Source organism: Metarhizium robertsii (genome assembly GCF_000187425.2).
Source record: "Metarhizium robertsii ARSEF 23 chromosome Unknown MAA_Scf_1, whole genome shotgun sequence".
Taxonomy (NCBI): Eukaryota; Fungi; Ascomycota; class Sordariomycetes; order Hypocreales; family Clavicipitaceae; genus Metarhizium; species Metarhizium robertsii.
In genome coordinates, this window is record NW_011942149.1 from 738,631 (window position 1) to 753,675 (window position 15,045).

General features: G+C 53.7%; 3 protein-coding genes across 3 annotated transcripts; 1 reads left to right on the plus strand and 2 right to left on the minus strand.

Moving 5' to 3' along the window:
• Window positions 1-267: 267 nt before the first annotated feature.
• Window positions 268-2,868, plus strand: MAA_10613 (Heat-labile enterotoxin, A chain; the record flags this gene model as incomplete). Its single annotated transcript, XM_011412331.1, has 2 exons — window positions 268-2,731; window positions 2,768-2,868. 2 exons carry the CDS (start codon window positions 268-270, stop codon window positions 2,866-2,868), a joined length of 2,565 nt encoding a protein of 854 aa, XP_011410633.1.
• Window positions 2,869-3,220: 352 nt separating this feature from the next.
• Window positions 3,221-4,724, minus strand: MAA_07642 (60S ribosomal protein L3; the record flags this gene model as incomplete). Its single annotated transcript, XM_007825640.1, has 5 exons — window positions 3,221-3,473; window positions 3,560-4,233; window positions 4,295-4,451; window positions 4,552-4,637; window positions 4,719-4,724. 5 exons carry the CDS (start codon window positions 4,722-4,724, stop codon window positions 3,221-3,223), a joined length of 1,176 nt encoding a protein of 391 aa, XP_007823831.1.
• A 719-nt stretch (window positions 4,725-5,443) lies between these two features.
• MAA_07641 (transcriptional corepressor Cyc8) lies at window positions 5,444-8,486 on the minus strand (the record flags this gene model as incomplete). The annotated part of the gene is made up of 8 exons (XM_007825639.1): window positions 5,444-6,904; window positions 6,974-7,218; window positions 7,274-7,430; window positions 7,491-7,583; window positions 7,648-7,827; window positions 7,904-7,986; window positions 8,045-8,248; window positions 8,327-8,486. 8 exons carry the CDS (start codon window positions 8,484-8,486, stop codon window positions 5,444-5,446), a joined length of 2,583 nt encoding a protein of 860 aa, XP_007823830.1.
• Window positions 8,487-15,045: the final 6,559 nt, after the last annotated feature.

The window sequence follows — 15,045 nt, forward strand, 5'->3', positions numbered from 1 at the left end:
GCCGTGGTTCGGCTCAATCGGTGGTGAATTCCCCGTTTCGGCAGCCGCGACCCCGCGACTTCCTCCTCAAAAGGCTCCACCGCCCACCCAACTTCCCCAACTTCCCCAGGCTCCGGTGGAAGCTTCTCCCATCATGTCGATTCCCTCCATTCCTTGGTCTTGTGCCACGCCACGTTTCGAGTTCCCATATCTACCCCGATACCGAGTTTATTACTGGACTAGTTGAGTTAGGTCTGTCCACGCTGCTGCGTTCCACGCCATGCAGTCATGATTGCCCCCTCATTGCCCACGAATCAAACTGAGGTCCGTCACATGTCTCCGCCGGAGACGCCAGACGGTGCCCATCGAGCTCGAGTCGTGCGAGCATGTGTTAGATGCAGGAAGCAGAAATTAAAGGTATCATTTCTTGTCTCCCCCCTTTTCCTTCTTGGAGGACTCAACTTTTCTGTTGGCAACGGATTAGCTAAAAGAAAATGTACGCTTCTGCAGTGCGACACGGCCAGGCCCTGTACACTATGCCGCCGCTCAGGCTTCCCTTGTGAGGCACGGGATGATAATGGTTCCGCCAAAATCAAGAGGGCTGTCAGGAGAGCCAAAAGAGACCCGATCCCGCCAGATTCAGCTTCTCCCGAACAAAAGAAGCATAACCTTCCCCTCAATCCATCACGTGCAAGTCCGCAATTCCAATCCCATTCTCCAGGCCAGTCTCAGGGTCCCCATGGTAACTTGAGTGAGCGGCAGCGGTTTGGTGCCAACAGCTCTGCGGTTGGTTTTGCTGCTCGTATATTTGGTGACTCGGCGGGTTCCCATGCTAGCGATATCTCGAAAAGCATCCCTGGTTATGCTGGTCGATCCAAAATGGGCTGTGCCGGGCCCCCTTGGTCCTTGGTGACGATGCAGTGTCCTCCGCCGATGCTGCTCGAGGCACTGATAGATGTGTATTTTGATCGGATGCACTGGTTCACACTGATTTTTCACGAACCGTCATTCAGGCAAGCAGCAAAACATGTTCTTTCCAGGACCTCATGGCATCGGGACGAACTGGGCTTTGTCTTGGCTTGTTTAATGGTGTCTGCTGTTGGACTGAAGTGTGTCGTTCGGGACCCGTCATGGATAGGTCACGCGATGCTCACAGAAGAGTCCTGGGATGCCGTGACGCTTCTCGAAGCACTCATCAAGGAAGTACGGTTCCACCTCTTGGATCTTCTCGACGACTGCTCCATCGAGACTGTGCAAGTCTGCAGCCTTCTGGGAACCTACTACGTCTTTCACGCGTCCCCCACTTTAGCATGGAGCATACTGGGCATGGCGGTCCGCACTGCGTACGCTCTTACGTTGCATTGCGATGGTGATGATGATAACGCAACCGGAAAGGATTATGACCCCGTCGTCGCACAGGTACGCCGCCGAAACTGGAATCACATCCTCGTGGCAGATACGTTTGCTGCCATGATATACGGGCGCCCAGTTTCCCTCGACGCTGCCTTTTCCTACGTCCAGCCTCTTGATGACTTGGATGACTTGGTTTTGGGACCTGGTCTGTCCAAACACCCCCTTTTGACTGCCAATTCGCCAAGATCCGCCTCGTCTCGTCCAGTATCAAGACAGACGTTTCATGCGTTGAAATACTACCTGTACGACATTGTGCGGGAGGCACTAAATCGTTTCCGGCTCTTACGTCTGCAAAGCCCCATCTCGCCGGCAGAGTTGGTTTCTTTAGTAGAAGCAGTGCAACACGTTCGCTCCTTGTTGTATGCTTGGAAAGCAGATTTGCCGGCTGTCTTCGACACGAACCCGACCTCCCAGGAGGCCATCCTTGCAGAGCTGAGTAGCATACCGGACCTATCCCCCGAGGAGCAGAAATCCCGGCGGCACCTGTCTCTTCAAATCAATGCCTTGAATGTCACATATAACAGCGCCGTCATCTTCATCCATCGACCCCTTCTGGAATATCGGGTGGCAGCCGACTCACGCCAGGCCTTATCTAGCGAAACACTTCAGGTTGTCTCAGAGTCTCTGCAATTGTCCGTCAATGCAGCTCTAGAAATGTCTCGAGTGCCGGTTCCTCATCTCGAAAACCAGTTTGCAATGTCGTTTGTACTGATGAATTTCTTCACTGCTGGCGTCATTCTTTGCATTCCGCCTACCACTTGGCCGCTGAGCTCCATAGCCCACGAGGCCAAGGCGGGGACATTACGCATTATTCATGCTAGTCGAGCCTTGAAACCTGTTACCCCTATAGCGTCCCATACTGAGCAACTGCTCACAGGATTGTTAAGGCGTAGCCTGCAGCAGGAAGTAGACAGCGGTCTTCATCAAGAACATAATGTGAGAATTGAGTCGGATCGGCGCTATCCGGCGTCGATGGACCAAACCATGAGATATTCACAGCAGAATCACCTCCCCATTCAAAATGAAACCGAAGCCCGAAATGAACAGGCGAACCAAGTGCCGGTACAAGAAGCCCCCGGGTTCTCACAGGCGGACCGACAGGGCCCAATATCAGGAGACCAAATGCGAATGGCCAATGGCTCGCTATTCCCACTTACACATAACGGAGAAATTGAGGATGCCAACGTGATGCATTCTGCAAACACAATTTATGACGAGAACGGAAATTTAGTGATATCCAATAACGACCCCCGGCGGGGAGCAATAGACTATCATTACGCCGAACAACGCCACCAGGTAGACTCACAATTGGATGAAGTCTTTGGCATATTTGGACAGAGTAAGTAGACATCCTTTTTTTTTTTTTTTTTTGCAGCTTTAGTGCTACATGATAAACACGCTCTGTACCGGACCGTTATCTACCAACATATCGCTGATTCTGAATCTCTTAGTGCTTTTCAACTTGGTGCCAAATGACCCGTACAGCGCTTGGAATTGGGGAAATGGTGGGTTCTGATATGAGTAGACATGGGTAGACCTGGTCGGCAATGGCGTTTTAGACGGGATTTAGTACCCACGCCGTATTTAATTATACCCATTTGACAGTTCACAATAATTTGTTCACATCTTGCCTGTCATAAAACGTTTTAGTCATTGGGAATCTCGTTTCGATTTTTCATACGTCTCTTTAGCTAGGCCTTTTACTGATTCATCCCATTATGAAACCAAACCCAGCTTCCAGCAAGGCTTTTTAAAAACCAACCCTTCGACACCGATGCAAATGGCCAAGACATACACATAAGGAAGGAAAACACGACTATCCGCAGATTTATGCGGAGGCCAGATCCTTCTTGAGGGTACCCTGATACTGCTTCTTCTCTGCGGGGGTCTGGAAAGCACCGTGACCAAACTCGGAGGAGGTATCGATCCATTTGAGGTTGATCTTCTCGAGGGCACGACGGGATGTGTGGGTGAACATGGACTTGCGGAGAGTCATGACACGCTTCTTGACACCAGGGATGGAGCCCTTGACCATGACGAAGTCGTTGTTGACCTCACCATAGCGGACGAAACCACCCAGACTAGAAGAGAAAATCTTGCATCAGTACAAAGCACGGGCAGCCAAATGATTTTGCCTCAAGGCGAAAGGCGGGGGGCTAGAACATACGGAGTAATCTTCTTCTTGGTCACGTCAATCTCGGTCGAGGCGCTGTCCTCGGCGTCACCCTTGCCAATGCGGTAAACCTTGTGGTTGACCGAGGTACGGTGGTGGTATCCCATCTGACCAGCACGGGCAACAGTCCACTGGACGTGGGAAGGATGCCAAGCACCGATACAAGCAACCTTTCGCAGACCCTTGTGCGTCTTTCGGGGAAGCTTCTTGGTGCCCCAACGGGCAGTAACGCCGTTGAAGCCGTGGCCCTTGGTGACGGCGATGACGTCGATCATCTCGTCCTGCTCAAAGATGGTGTCAATGGAGACGGGCTTCTCGAAGAGGTCCTGGCCAAAGGAGACCTTGTCGGCGACGCTGCCGCCGTTGATCTGGATCTCCATGAGGTGGGCCTTCTTCTGCTTGAGGGGCGTCTTGCGGATCTGGGTGTGGGCGAGGACGCGCACGACGGTGCAGTACTTCTTGATGCGCTCGAGCTCGCGGGTGATGCTGGCGCCGCTCGACTCGCTGTGCTTCTTGGCGTACTTGGTGAAGGCCTTCTTCTTGCTCTTGTACCAGTTCTTGTAGAAGCGGCGCTTGACCTCGTCGGACAAGTGCTCAGCCCACACGGTGGTGAGGGAGCGCAAGCCGCGGGGGGTTTCGATGTAACCAACGAGACCAACAACGATCATCTAGATGAGAAAAAGATGTTAGCCATAGGCTCAGATGCCAAGCGGGCTGAGTTGTTCGTACTGGTGGTGTATCGACGACCGTGACGGCCTCCACGACCTCCTTCTTGTTGGCCTTCGCGCCGGGTCGGTCGAGGTCACGAACGATCGTGGTCATGCCGGCCTTGTAGCCCATGGCGGCGGTCAGGTGGACGGGCTTCTTGGGGTCATCCTTGGGGAAGCTGTGGAATGCATAGGCAATTGGTTAGCAAGCCCCATTCTTTACTGAATTTTGTGAAGCTGGTGATGCTCTTGCGGACGAAACCGAAGATAAAAACTTACGACTTGACCTTGCCACGGTGACGGGCGGCACGCTTCCTGGGCAGGAAAGCCAGGGAGCCGTGGCGGGGAGCCTCGAACTTGCGGTGCTATTCATTTAAATAAATTAGCATTCGTCGATCGAATTAATATTAAAATCTTGTCTTCGTTTCGTTGTCATGGCATCTTACACTCATTTTGGCGGGCTGGGTGTGGTTTGGGGTTAGTAAAGAAGTTGACGAGGCCTGCGTGACGAGAAGAAGACCAAAGAGTAGGAGGGTTTTTCTACAAAATTTGTGGGCGAAATTTTAAGCGAGGACCTGTGGGCAGAGGTCGGGCCAGCGTGCGAGTTGTGGCTCGTGCAGGCACCGCTAATCCTATTGTGGCACCTGGGCTAAGTCTCCACCAGGGTTGTCTTCACCGAGGTCTTTGACAGAGCCAGACCGTAATTCTTCTCTGGGAAAGCAAAAAATACAATGGTCTCACGTGATCATCTCACCTTGTCATCTGGCCGGACACGGTGCCGCCCTGTGGAGACGCGGCAGGCTACACGGAAAGACATTTCAAGGCATGCAATTGATTGTTTATAGAACTATCAATTTGATTCACTGTGCAGATACTACTACTTACTTGGAGAGGCTACTACTCATAGTACGGATATCGTTCGCTTACGACTTTTTCGTAGCCAAGAAAGAACCATGAAATCCCCGCTGCACCCCGTCCACCATTTGCCATTCAAGCCCCAAGCATCCCCCAAAGACAAAGGAAATTGAAAAAACAAGTCCGGGTAGTCCCCGGTGGTATACACTTCGCAAAAAAAACATGAAACGGAACTGCCACATAACTTTCAGAGAGCTCATTAAAATACTCTTGAACCGCCCCCAGACAAAAACCAAAGGGGGAAAAAAATCACACTTTACTCCGTTTTAGTAGCGGCACCAGATGTGCCATTAACCCCTACACTCGCCGGTGACGTGGCCTTAGCATCACTAGACCCTGACGAAGGGCCAGATCCATTGGCGACGATGCCAGTCTTCTTATCCTCTTCGGGGCTATCGTCGTAGTCTTCATCGACATCCATCTTTCTTGCGGCTCGCTCAGGTTCCGCAGATATTGGAGCAACAGCAGTAGGAGCTTGCTCTGAAGCTGGGCGTTCCTCCTTGGGGGGTGGGCCAGGCTGTGTCTTATCCTGAGGACCGCCGGGGGGGATGTTACCCGGCTGCATGGGTGGAAGCTGGTTTGAGCTAATGGAGTGGTTCTGGGGGTGGTGAGCAGCCTCAGAAGGATGGTAGCTGTCACTTTGAGGACGAGCCTCCTCTTTCTTAGGCTCGTCCGGGCGACGCTGTTCATCCGAGCGGCGGACTTCATTAGAATTGCGTCGGTAGGCGTCGCGGGGAGGGGTCGAGGGTCGCCGGTGTCTCATGTCGTCCAGACGAGCGCGATTCTCCTCGTTGGCTTGCTTCTTGGCAACGGACTCTTCCTCCCACTCACGCATGCGCTTGGGTCCGACAGACGGAGGGCGGTCGTCAGGACGCTGGACAGCGGCATCAGGACCAGCGCCGGGAGGGGGCGGGCCATTTTCAGAAGCACTTGGAGGGGGGCCCTCAGGATGGTGAGGAGCGTAGGTCGAAGCCCCCGGGTGCTGAGGGTAAGCCGTCTTGGGAGATGGCATCCGATTGTCGTGTGGTCTAACCTCGCCTCGGGGACTGCTGGTTGGTCTGAAAGGAGCGGCTCCGTTGGAGGGCGCATTGGCTCCGTTGGCACTATTTGATGGAGGGCCAACAGAGGACGGAGGAGGGCCTCCCCAATTGGGATTGGCAACTCGTCGATCAGCAGGATTTGGACCCTGTGATGGAGGGGGAGGGGGCTGCCCGTACTGATGGCCGCCAGGTGCTGGTGAAGGTCCGCGGCGGGATGGGCCCGGGGGAGCAGGACCCCGGGGCTCAGAATATCCTCCTTGTCGCATCTGCTGGTCCTGTTGAGGACTGGGCTGGCGTTGAGGCGGTGGGGGAGGTCCTCTGAAAGGCTCTCCTCGGTTCTCATATGGATTCGGGGGTTGTGGTGGTGGGTTGACATTGGAAAGTCTGCCAGCCCAGTTATCACCGGCGCCAGCAGGCGCTGGGGGAGGACCACCAGCGGGAGGCTGTTGCGCTGAGCCACCCCATTGTGGTCCAACTGGGCCGGACGGGCCGGCAGCTTGATACGCTTGAGGGTGCACATCTGCCGGTTGAGGTGCCGGAGCCTGCCCGCTGCCGTTGCCGCCGCCGGACCGGAGGAGCTGTAAGCGGGCCTTGATGTGTGGGTTGCCAGGGTCAAGCTCTGCGGCTCTTTGATAGGCGTCCAGAGCGTCGGCAATTTGGTTATTGCAAGATTCATACTGGACCCGGGTCAGCTACTATTGCCAATGGTGGCAGAGCAAGGGATAAATAAACGCATCAAAACATACCAGAGTGCCCAGGTCATACCAGACCTCCGAAATGTAAGGATTGAGGCGGATAGCACGGGAGTAGGCGTCGAGCGCATCGCGGTACTGATTGATCTGATAATACAAGACACCAATAGAGCACCAAAAAGTCGGGTTCTTTCCATCACGATACACGGCCTGCTGGTACGCTTCGTAGGCCTTGGGATATTTCTGTTGGGCCATGTAGCAACGACCCAACAGATACCAACTTTGGGCATCTTGATTATCTGGAATGTGATGTCAGGTTTACGTGAGCGTCGCATGTCATGAACACAATCTTACCGGCCGAGACGGACTTCTCCAGATACTGGATAGCCCGGTCTTGAGTCTCATACGAGGTGTTTTGCTGGTGATGTAGCCACCCAAGTTGCTGCAGAACCTTGGCGTGGTTGGGAGAATGGTCGAGGACGCGCTGATAAGCCGCTTTAGCGCTGTCGAACTAGAAGCATGTTAGTAGCCGATCAGTCGGTGACTCGACGGGAGGAAACACGGCACATACGTCTTTTTGTTGCTCGTGAACGTGGCCAATCTGGAACCAAATGTCCTCCTGCGTCAAGGGGCCGGGAGGCGAATTGACAATGTACTTGAAGCACTATTGACAAACTGGGTTAGCTAACCGAAAAATGGTGTCTTCACCACAATGCTTCGTCACATACATCAAGACTTTGATTGAATTTTGACTGCTGTTTGTATATGATACCAAGGCGAAAGTAAATTTCATTGGCCTTCTCAAAATCGGGTTGGATCTGCATAACCTGAGAAAAGGCCTCCTCGGCATAATCGTAACTGCCGTAGCGATCATAAAGGATACCGATGCCATACCAAAGCATAGGGTCCTGCGTGACAGAATATTAGAACCGTTATTCCCGTTGTTGGGGCTGTAATCATGATCCCGCTAAAAAAAAAACTAACCTTTGGATCCCGAAGGTTGACAAGGGCTTGCTGGTAAGCGTCATAGGCCTTTTGAAGGTTTTCCGTCATAAGGTAACAGTGGCCTATCCGCCTGTTAGCGCGATCCCAAGAATTGCATCCAGCAATACGCAAATAACGTACCTAGATTGCCCCAAGCTTCGCCATTGTTCTGTTCCAGCTGCACAATGGCGCGGAAGAACTCAAGGGCCTTGTCGAAGGCCTCGCGACCTTTGAGAAGCATGCCGATGGCATTCATGGCGGCCGTTGAGTTTGTGTTGGCCAGCAGGGCTCGCTCGTAGGCTTCCATGGCCTGGTCCGGAACGCGCAGCAACTCTGAGACGCTCCCTGAGGTGATTGTCAACCTGTCTGGTTGCCACAAAGATGGGCGCGGCATCTCTCAAGAGGCGCAGGGGACAAACTTACCAATCTGCAGCCAGACTGCCTCGTTCATAGCAGCAATCTGATTCGACGGCGCAAAGTGACCCGGCGGGACGCTCTGAGGCGGTGCCACCGGGGCCTGGTGATGCTGCTGCTGCTGCTGCTGCAGCTGCATCATTGTGGGAGAAGGATGGTGGTTGGCCATGGCGACAAAATGTCAAAGATTGACGATGCCGGCTTGGCGCTATGCGGCGTCGTCCAGGCCGCGCAAGGGTGTAAAAAATACAACGGCAATGGGCAAGCAGAAAAGGTCGGAGTCTCTCGCAAAAAGCCAAAGGAGGCTTTGTTGTGCGATGTGCGACGTGCGATGAGATGTCGGGGTGCAGGGCAAGATCAACTCCAAGACCCGTGGTCAAGTTCGGATGGGCAATGGGCACCTAGCGCATGGACTGGGTTGAGCCCACGTTTTTCGTCACGAGCTGGATCCCCAAACAACCCGTCTGGGTAAAAGGAACGGCGGCAGAGGACTCGGTGCCGCAGTGACTGACAAAAGAGATTGAGTGCGTCAGAGACGGTCTGGCCCGAGATGGCAAAGGGACTCGATGATGTCCTGGTCCAGCGAAGCCCGTATCCAGATTGAAGACGCTTTGGGGGAAGAAGGAGGAAAGGAAAACGGACAATTGGGGAGAGGCTGTTGGGTTGGTGGAGGAAGGACCTGCACAGCTGGCTGTCAAACTTACCTTACCCATGAAAATGGGAGGGAACGGGCGCACTGGCGCTAGACCCACGCCGGCGTGCCGTGGCGAAGCGAGCGGGGCCACCCTTGCACTCTGCATCTGGTTTGCGGCGGGTTAGCGTGGGCACATACATAATGAAAGCATTAATACTAGTACTAGCAGTATGTACCATTTGTACCAAGGACGTGGAGAGGCAGGCAGACCTAGGGGACGGCACCTGGGATGGGCTGGGGCGAGCCGGCCAGCGACACTTCAGGGCGACGAGCTACGGGCTTCGGGCTGCGGGCCACGGGCCATGGTTTCCGGCTAATACATTAGGTACCTACTACTCCGTACCTACTACCTAGCATACCTGCGAGCACATCGAGCACGCCAGAGCGTCAACGTGCCTGGGCATTCAAAGCGCTTCAACTACGTACCAGGCACCTCCAGAATCGCGTACCTGGGCTGCCTCGTGCATCAAGTGCATCGAGCGCATCGAGCGCTCGAGTGTGGCTGTAAATACTGAGCAGCTCTGCCTGGGTATTCCGCACATCACCAGCGGCTGCAAGCCAAGGCCGCACGTCGTGCACCAGACATTGTATCAGCACCCAGAACACAACATGGAGCACGCAGCACGCAGCACATACTGACGTTGAAGCAGAGCCCACGCCGCATACCGCATACCGCATGCCGCATGCCGCACGCCGCACGCCTCTCGCAGCCCGCACGCCTCCCACTGCACGCCTCGACCACGCTTGCACGCCGCTTCCCATCTCACACACCACTACGGAGTGCCAAACGGAGTGCACCCTTCACATTGTGGGCTTGGAGCCTTGTCCTGGCCTTGCGTGGATTCCAAGGTTGTGAGGTCGTGCATCTTGTCTTGTCCTGGCCTGACTTGTTGCCCCCCCACCCAACACCCAGGCCTAGCACCGTTCAGTCTTCCCTGCTTCCGGGGTTGACAGAACAGGCACACTTCGATGGGGATAACTGGATTACCAGAAGCGCTGACAAAGCTTGAGGCTGACCGTCGCCGTGCCCATGGCCATCCACATGCCGCCATCACCGCCCTGCACCTCTATCACAGTCTGGGGCAGAATAAATTAACCCACCGAGAAGTATACACCAATATATTATGATATACTCCGTATTTTACCATGGAACGTGATAGCCAGGCACCTGATCTGGCTGAATACTTTGTACCTCCCACTGTATGTACGCAGATAGTAATGCCCCGTAACCGGTACCTAGCCATTCGTGCACGAAACCACCAGATGTCAAGCCACACTGCCGGCCTCTTTCGCGTGCGAGATACATACGCACGTTGCCCTGGAGGCGCGAGCAGTGGGGGAGAAGCCACCCTGGTCGTGGCGGATGCCATCCAGGCGACTAGCGAAACCCAAGTCGACATAAACCTCTTTGAGAGATAGTAGTAACATTCATCAGAGCAGGCGGTAGCAACTCAAATATTTTTACGACGCAACAAGTCCGGAGTTACTCCGTACATGTATTTTGACTCAAAAGCATGGCTAGAGAAGGTTCTCTTGCCTCTCGCGGGCGAACCAAGTGGATAGTCACCGCACGTGATCTAATAATGGTGCCATCGGCCCGTCACCCGTCAATAACCAGGTACCTGGGTATCTAGTAGGCCGCAGAGTAGATGCCGCAGGGTTTGGTGTTTGGCGTGTTTGTACCTCTTTACACCTTATTTCCCATGTGAATCACCACGTTACTACATTTGGCCGCCTCGAAGGACGGACCTGAATCACCACTCCGATATGCCCGACCGTAGCCAAAATGGACCTACAACGCCACACGTGAGTCTACGTGTTTGAAGAGTCGGTCCTTGCTGCGCAAATAAACGCCCCAAAAAAAAATGGCCCGCCCGTCGAACATCTTAGATATTAGCTCATGTCTGATCTGCCTACGTGATTTCCAAGCTAAGGCAGTGTTCCATTACCGTGCCATCTGCCCCTTCCCGCTACCGACGTAAATCTGTGATCTACGGGGGGGAGCTGAAACCATGAAAAAAATCTGTGTCGACTAGGGAGACGAGCCGTTGTCGCAGTCAGCATGAAAAACGAAACAGCCCAGGTCCAAAGCGAAACAAGTTGACAGAAATACCTGCAGTATTTGGCGAGAGCAAATGAGTCTGAGCACGTATTGCGCTGAGTCTTTTCGCAGTTTCTGACTAACAACCTTCGTAATCCGGGCTTGCAGGGTCAATGAGATCCAGGTAATTGCACCGCGACCAACAGATAAGTACGGAGTACTATGTATTCGAACTCGGGCGCGGGGCCACGTCAAAGTTCTAGTGTGGTGGCGCTCCTACAGCACGGTGCATGAGATGCTAGGCACGTGTTTGTGCTTCTGGAAGAGCAGGCCAAAATGGCTGGACTGCACAGCGTGTTGTCGCACTGTGGTCTTGATTCTTTGATCTCGGCTCTTTTCGTCATTGTTGCCAGCGTCATAGAGGAGCCACAAACAGACAGTCATCTAAACTTTGACATGACTTCCAACGCCAAACGATGCAGGTCAGTGCAGTCATGCCAGTACGGCCGAATCCATCACCCGGTTACAAGGGGCAAAACCCACCACAGGAAAAGGGTACCTGTACTGGTATGTACGTACATACATACGGTATGGTCTTGGGCCCGTGTTTCCATCACAACTCTGTGGATTACGTCGTGTCGTAGCGGGTATCGTTATCGTGGAGCCAGGGTGTTTCGGTCTGCAAAACCAGGTAAGCGGAGCCGGTTTGGGAGATACAACTAATACACCGATAAGTATTGCATAAATCGCATATATGTCGTGAGCCAAGCCTGACTGCTGAGAGAATGCTGCCATGTTACCAGGCGCTCAACGACAACAAGCGCCACAAGATCTATTGTGCGGTGCCTAGCCCTAGCATCACTGTCAAGCGCCCTGCGCTAAAACAAAGTTTGAAGGAGAATGCTCCAACGTTAAATAGTAGCTCTTGCCAGGGCAGTTGCAACTAGTATTGCGCAAAATTTGGACGGTAACTGAGTTTCGTACGCGCGATATAGTACGTTATCGGGTCAATCGATCCAGAGCACCATGGCCGCGATGAGTTGAACACCGCGATATGTCGTGACCCGACCGCATGTAGCGTTGAGACGATACAGCCGCTCTTCAAGAAAGTCTGTAAAATAGTAAATAGTAGTAGTATTGTCAGCCAGGCCCTGGAAATGGCGCCACAATTGCACTCTAGCGCCCCATTCCCCTTGAAAGGTTTCAAAGTGGCCAAGGCCAAAAAAAATAAGTCATCACTCACCACGTTTAATGGATAATGATCCAGACTCAAGCCATCGTGCGCGCACACCACGGTGGCTTGCTCGCCAACGAGCTGCTCCCGCAGCCAATGCCTTAACATAGCCAACGTGGCACAGATGGCGTTCGGCCAAAGGATTTCCCCAGCCGCATAGAGCCCATGTCCTCCTTTGATGCAGTCTGGTGCAGGGCACGCAGACACACGACTGGCGGCTGGGTACGGAGCATGGATGTGTTACATCACACTCTTTCCCCTCTGGATGCAACGCTCGGATGCTAACACTGTTGCCCTACATCGTGCTCCGTGCTTCTGTCGGATCGAGGTCTTAATAGCCTCAGCAGGGGTCGGGGAGGCAAAATGCATCCCGCCGTGTGCTAGGGCAGCATCGAATGCGTCGACGACCAGAAATATCCAAACTCGTGCTGCAGGCTTCGCGCGGCGTAGAAGGGCGTTCACACTTTCGCACTGACGAAGTCATGAACGGCGTTGTGGCAAGTGGTAATTGGAAGACGATGGGCAACTTGTCGACGGTTGCTCGCCTGTCGACTTTGGACAGTGATGGTGTGGGCGCTAACATTGTCTCTCGGCAGAAAACTCGTCTATTGTTAGTGTATGTACGGAGTACTCTGTACGCATCTGGTCTGGTGGTGATTTGTGTGTTTGGGGGCAACATGGAAGTGTCCCGTACTCGGGGCAGCATTGTACTCTATACTCCAATATCCCATATCACTACTGCCTGACAACTGAGTACTGCTACTGCTGCTGCGTCTGGAGTCAGAGCATGTTGCCTCCTTCCCTCCATCTGGGGCTCCGAAGCCCCCAAAGGAAACCTGCCGAACTCGCTGACGTGCCGCCACACGCCTCTTTGTCCCCACCCCTTGTTCCCCGTCCTCTCCAACATTGGAAAAAGTCCACGCCCTTTCTGCCCGTGCTCGGTGCATCGCCTTCAGATGCAAAAGCCAAAATGCCAGAAGCCAGAAGCCAAAAAGGGCTCAGTCCACTCCCTCTGCTCGGATCCTTGAATCCTAGAGTGCTTGATCGTCTACCGCCCCACGCCCTTTTATCCTGGCTCGGCCAGAACGAAAAACGAAAAACACCTCGACTTTTCTATTCCCTAATTCCGCCGCCCACAACGCATCCATCTGAACCTCCTGGCTGCGGCCAACCCCCGGCTCATGCTCGTCCCCACAAAGTCTCCGGCCCCGCCGCTCGTGATTGCAAGAATGTATCGGAGTAGTACTACGGACCTGGGTGACCGAATAAGCAACAAAAGGCGGCCTGTACATGCTCAGTAACAATTACACATATAGTCTGTACCGAGCAAAGACTAGTATCTAGGTACATGGGCGTTTCGGAAGCGCAGACCAAGGTTTGTCTCCAACCTCCCCTAGTCCAACAAGGGTTGCTCCACCCATTCGATGCCTCTCCTGAGTCGTCCTAGCCAAGCATTAGTATTTCTATCCTCCTTGTCCACATTAACACAACACTAGTAGCATCATCAGCGTTGCCTAATGGAGGCGCGCCTTGTACATATGTAATGTAGCGCTCGCTGACGTGCCCAGTTCCACAATCACCTCTTCTTGCCCAGCCCGCCAACGGAAATGGGTCATCGTGGTGGTGATTCCGTCATCGTGACCGTCACAGTTCCTGACTACTTAAGTACCCCAGTCTGCGATCTCAAGCTCAAGTGTTGTTCCTCGGCGCCGCTGCTGATGCGCAAAGCACCATTGTTTACAAGTCACGTCGGCTGATGGGTCCAGGCCAGGCCAAGCCCACCTATACCGAACGAAACGGTAGCTATGTATATGACGCCTCGGGGAGGGAGGGTGGCACACACAAAGTTCATCCCGCAGCTGCGGGAGTCACTGGTGCGTTGTCCGTCCCCCCGGGCGCCGCCTCTGTCGCCGCTGTTACAGCCAACACAGCGTGGCTCGACGATCATGGCACGTCGGATGAGATTCATGTGCTCGTTCTGGGGTCGTCATCGCACAGGGAGAGGATGCCACGGCCTGGACATGTTGCTTCGTTGCATGTGTAAGCCCTTTCCGGTATCGACGGTCAAATACCAGTTCCTCTTCGACTGCCGGGCCTGTCATCGCATCATTTGGGCCAGACTCGCTGGCTCTAAAAGACACCTCGGCTCCATCCACATTCTTGCTTGCTCCGGGACCATTCTTGAGTATCATGACTCTGGCAAAAGCTACTGCGAGAGTCAAGTTTCACCTCTTGTCTCGTCTCTAACCCCACGATTTTTAGATGACCCATCGCCAAGTATACCCTAACACACCACAGTACGAAATTGCCATGCGTGCGATAAAACAATACCCGCTTCTCAGCTCTACACATAAGAAAGGCTTGGTGTTCGACAGGGTGTTCAAAATTCTATGCATTACACCTCCGTAATATATTCGGGTTCGTTAAAGGGGAATGTCCTCCATAAATGGTAATTAAGAAGACAAAGAGGCCTAAATGCCCCAGCCATCTCGTACTGTGGCGGTCGCCTACGGAGTACTCCGTACCCTTCTCGCAAACCGCAATCTACAGCCCGCCGAGCCTAATGCCATCTGTCAATCGGCAACCTAAAAAAAAATGACCCGCAGCTCCCGACGCCTGGTTTTAGCGAAATGAGGTCACCTGCGCATGCACATGAGCGCAGATGGCACCTGGGCCAGACCAGGATTCAGCCGTGCGAACAGCTACCCTGAAGCAATACTGCTTTTTATAGCAACGCCCTCGTGACAAGCGGTGTGTTT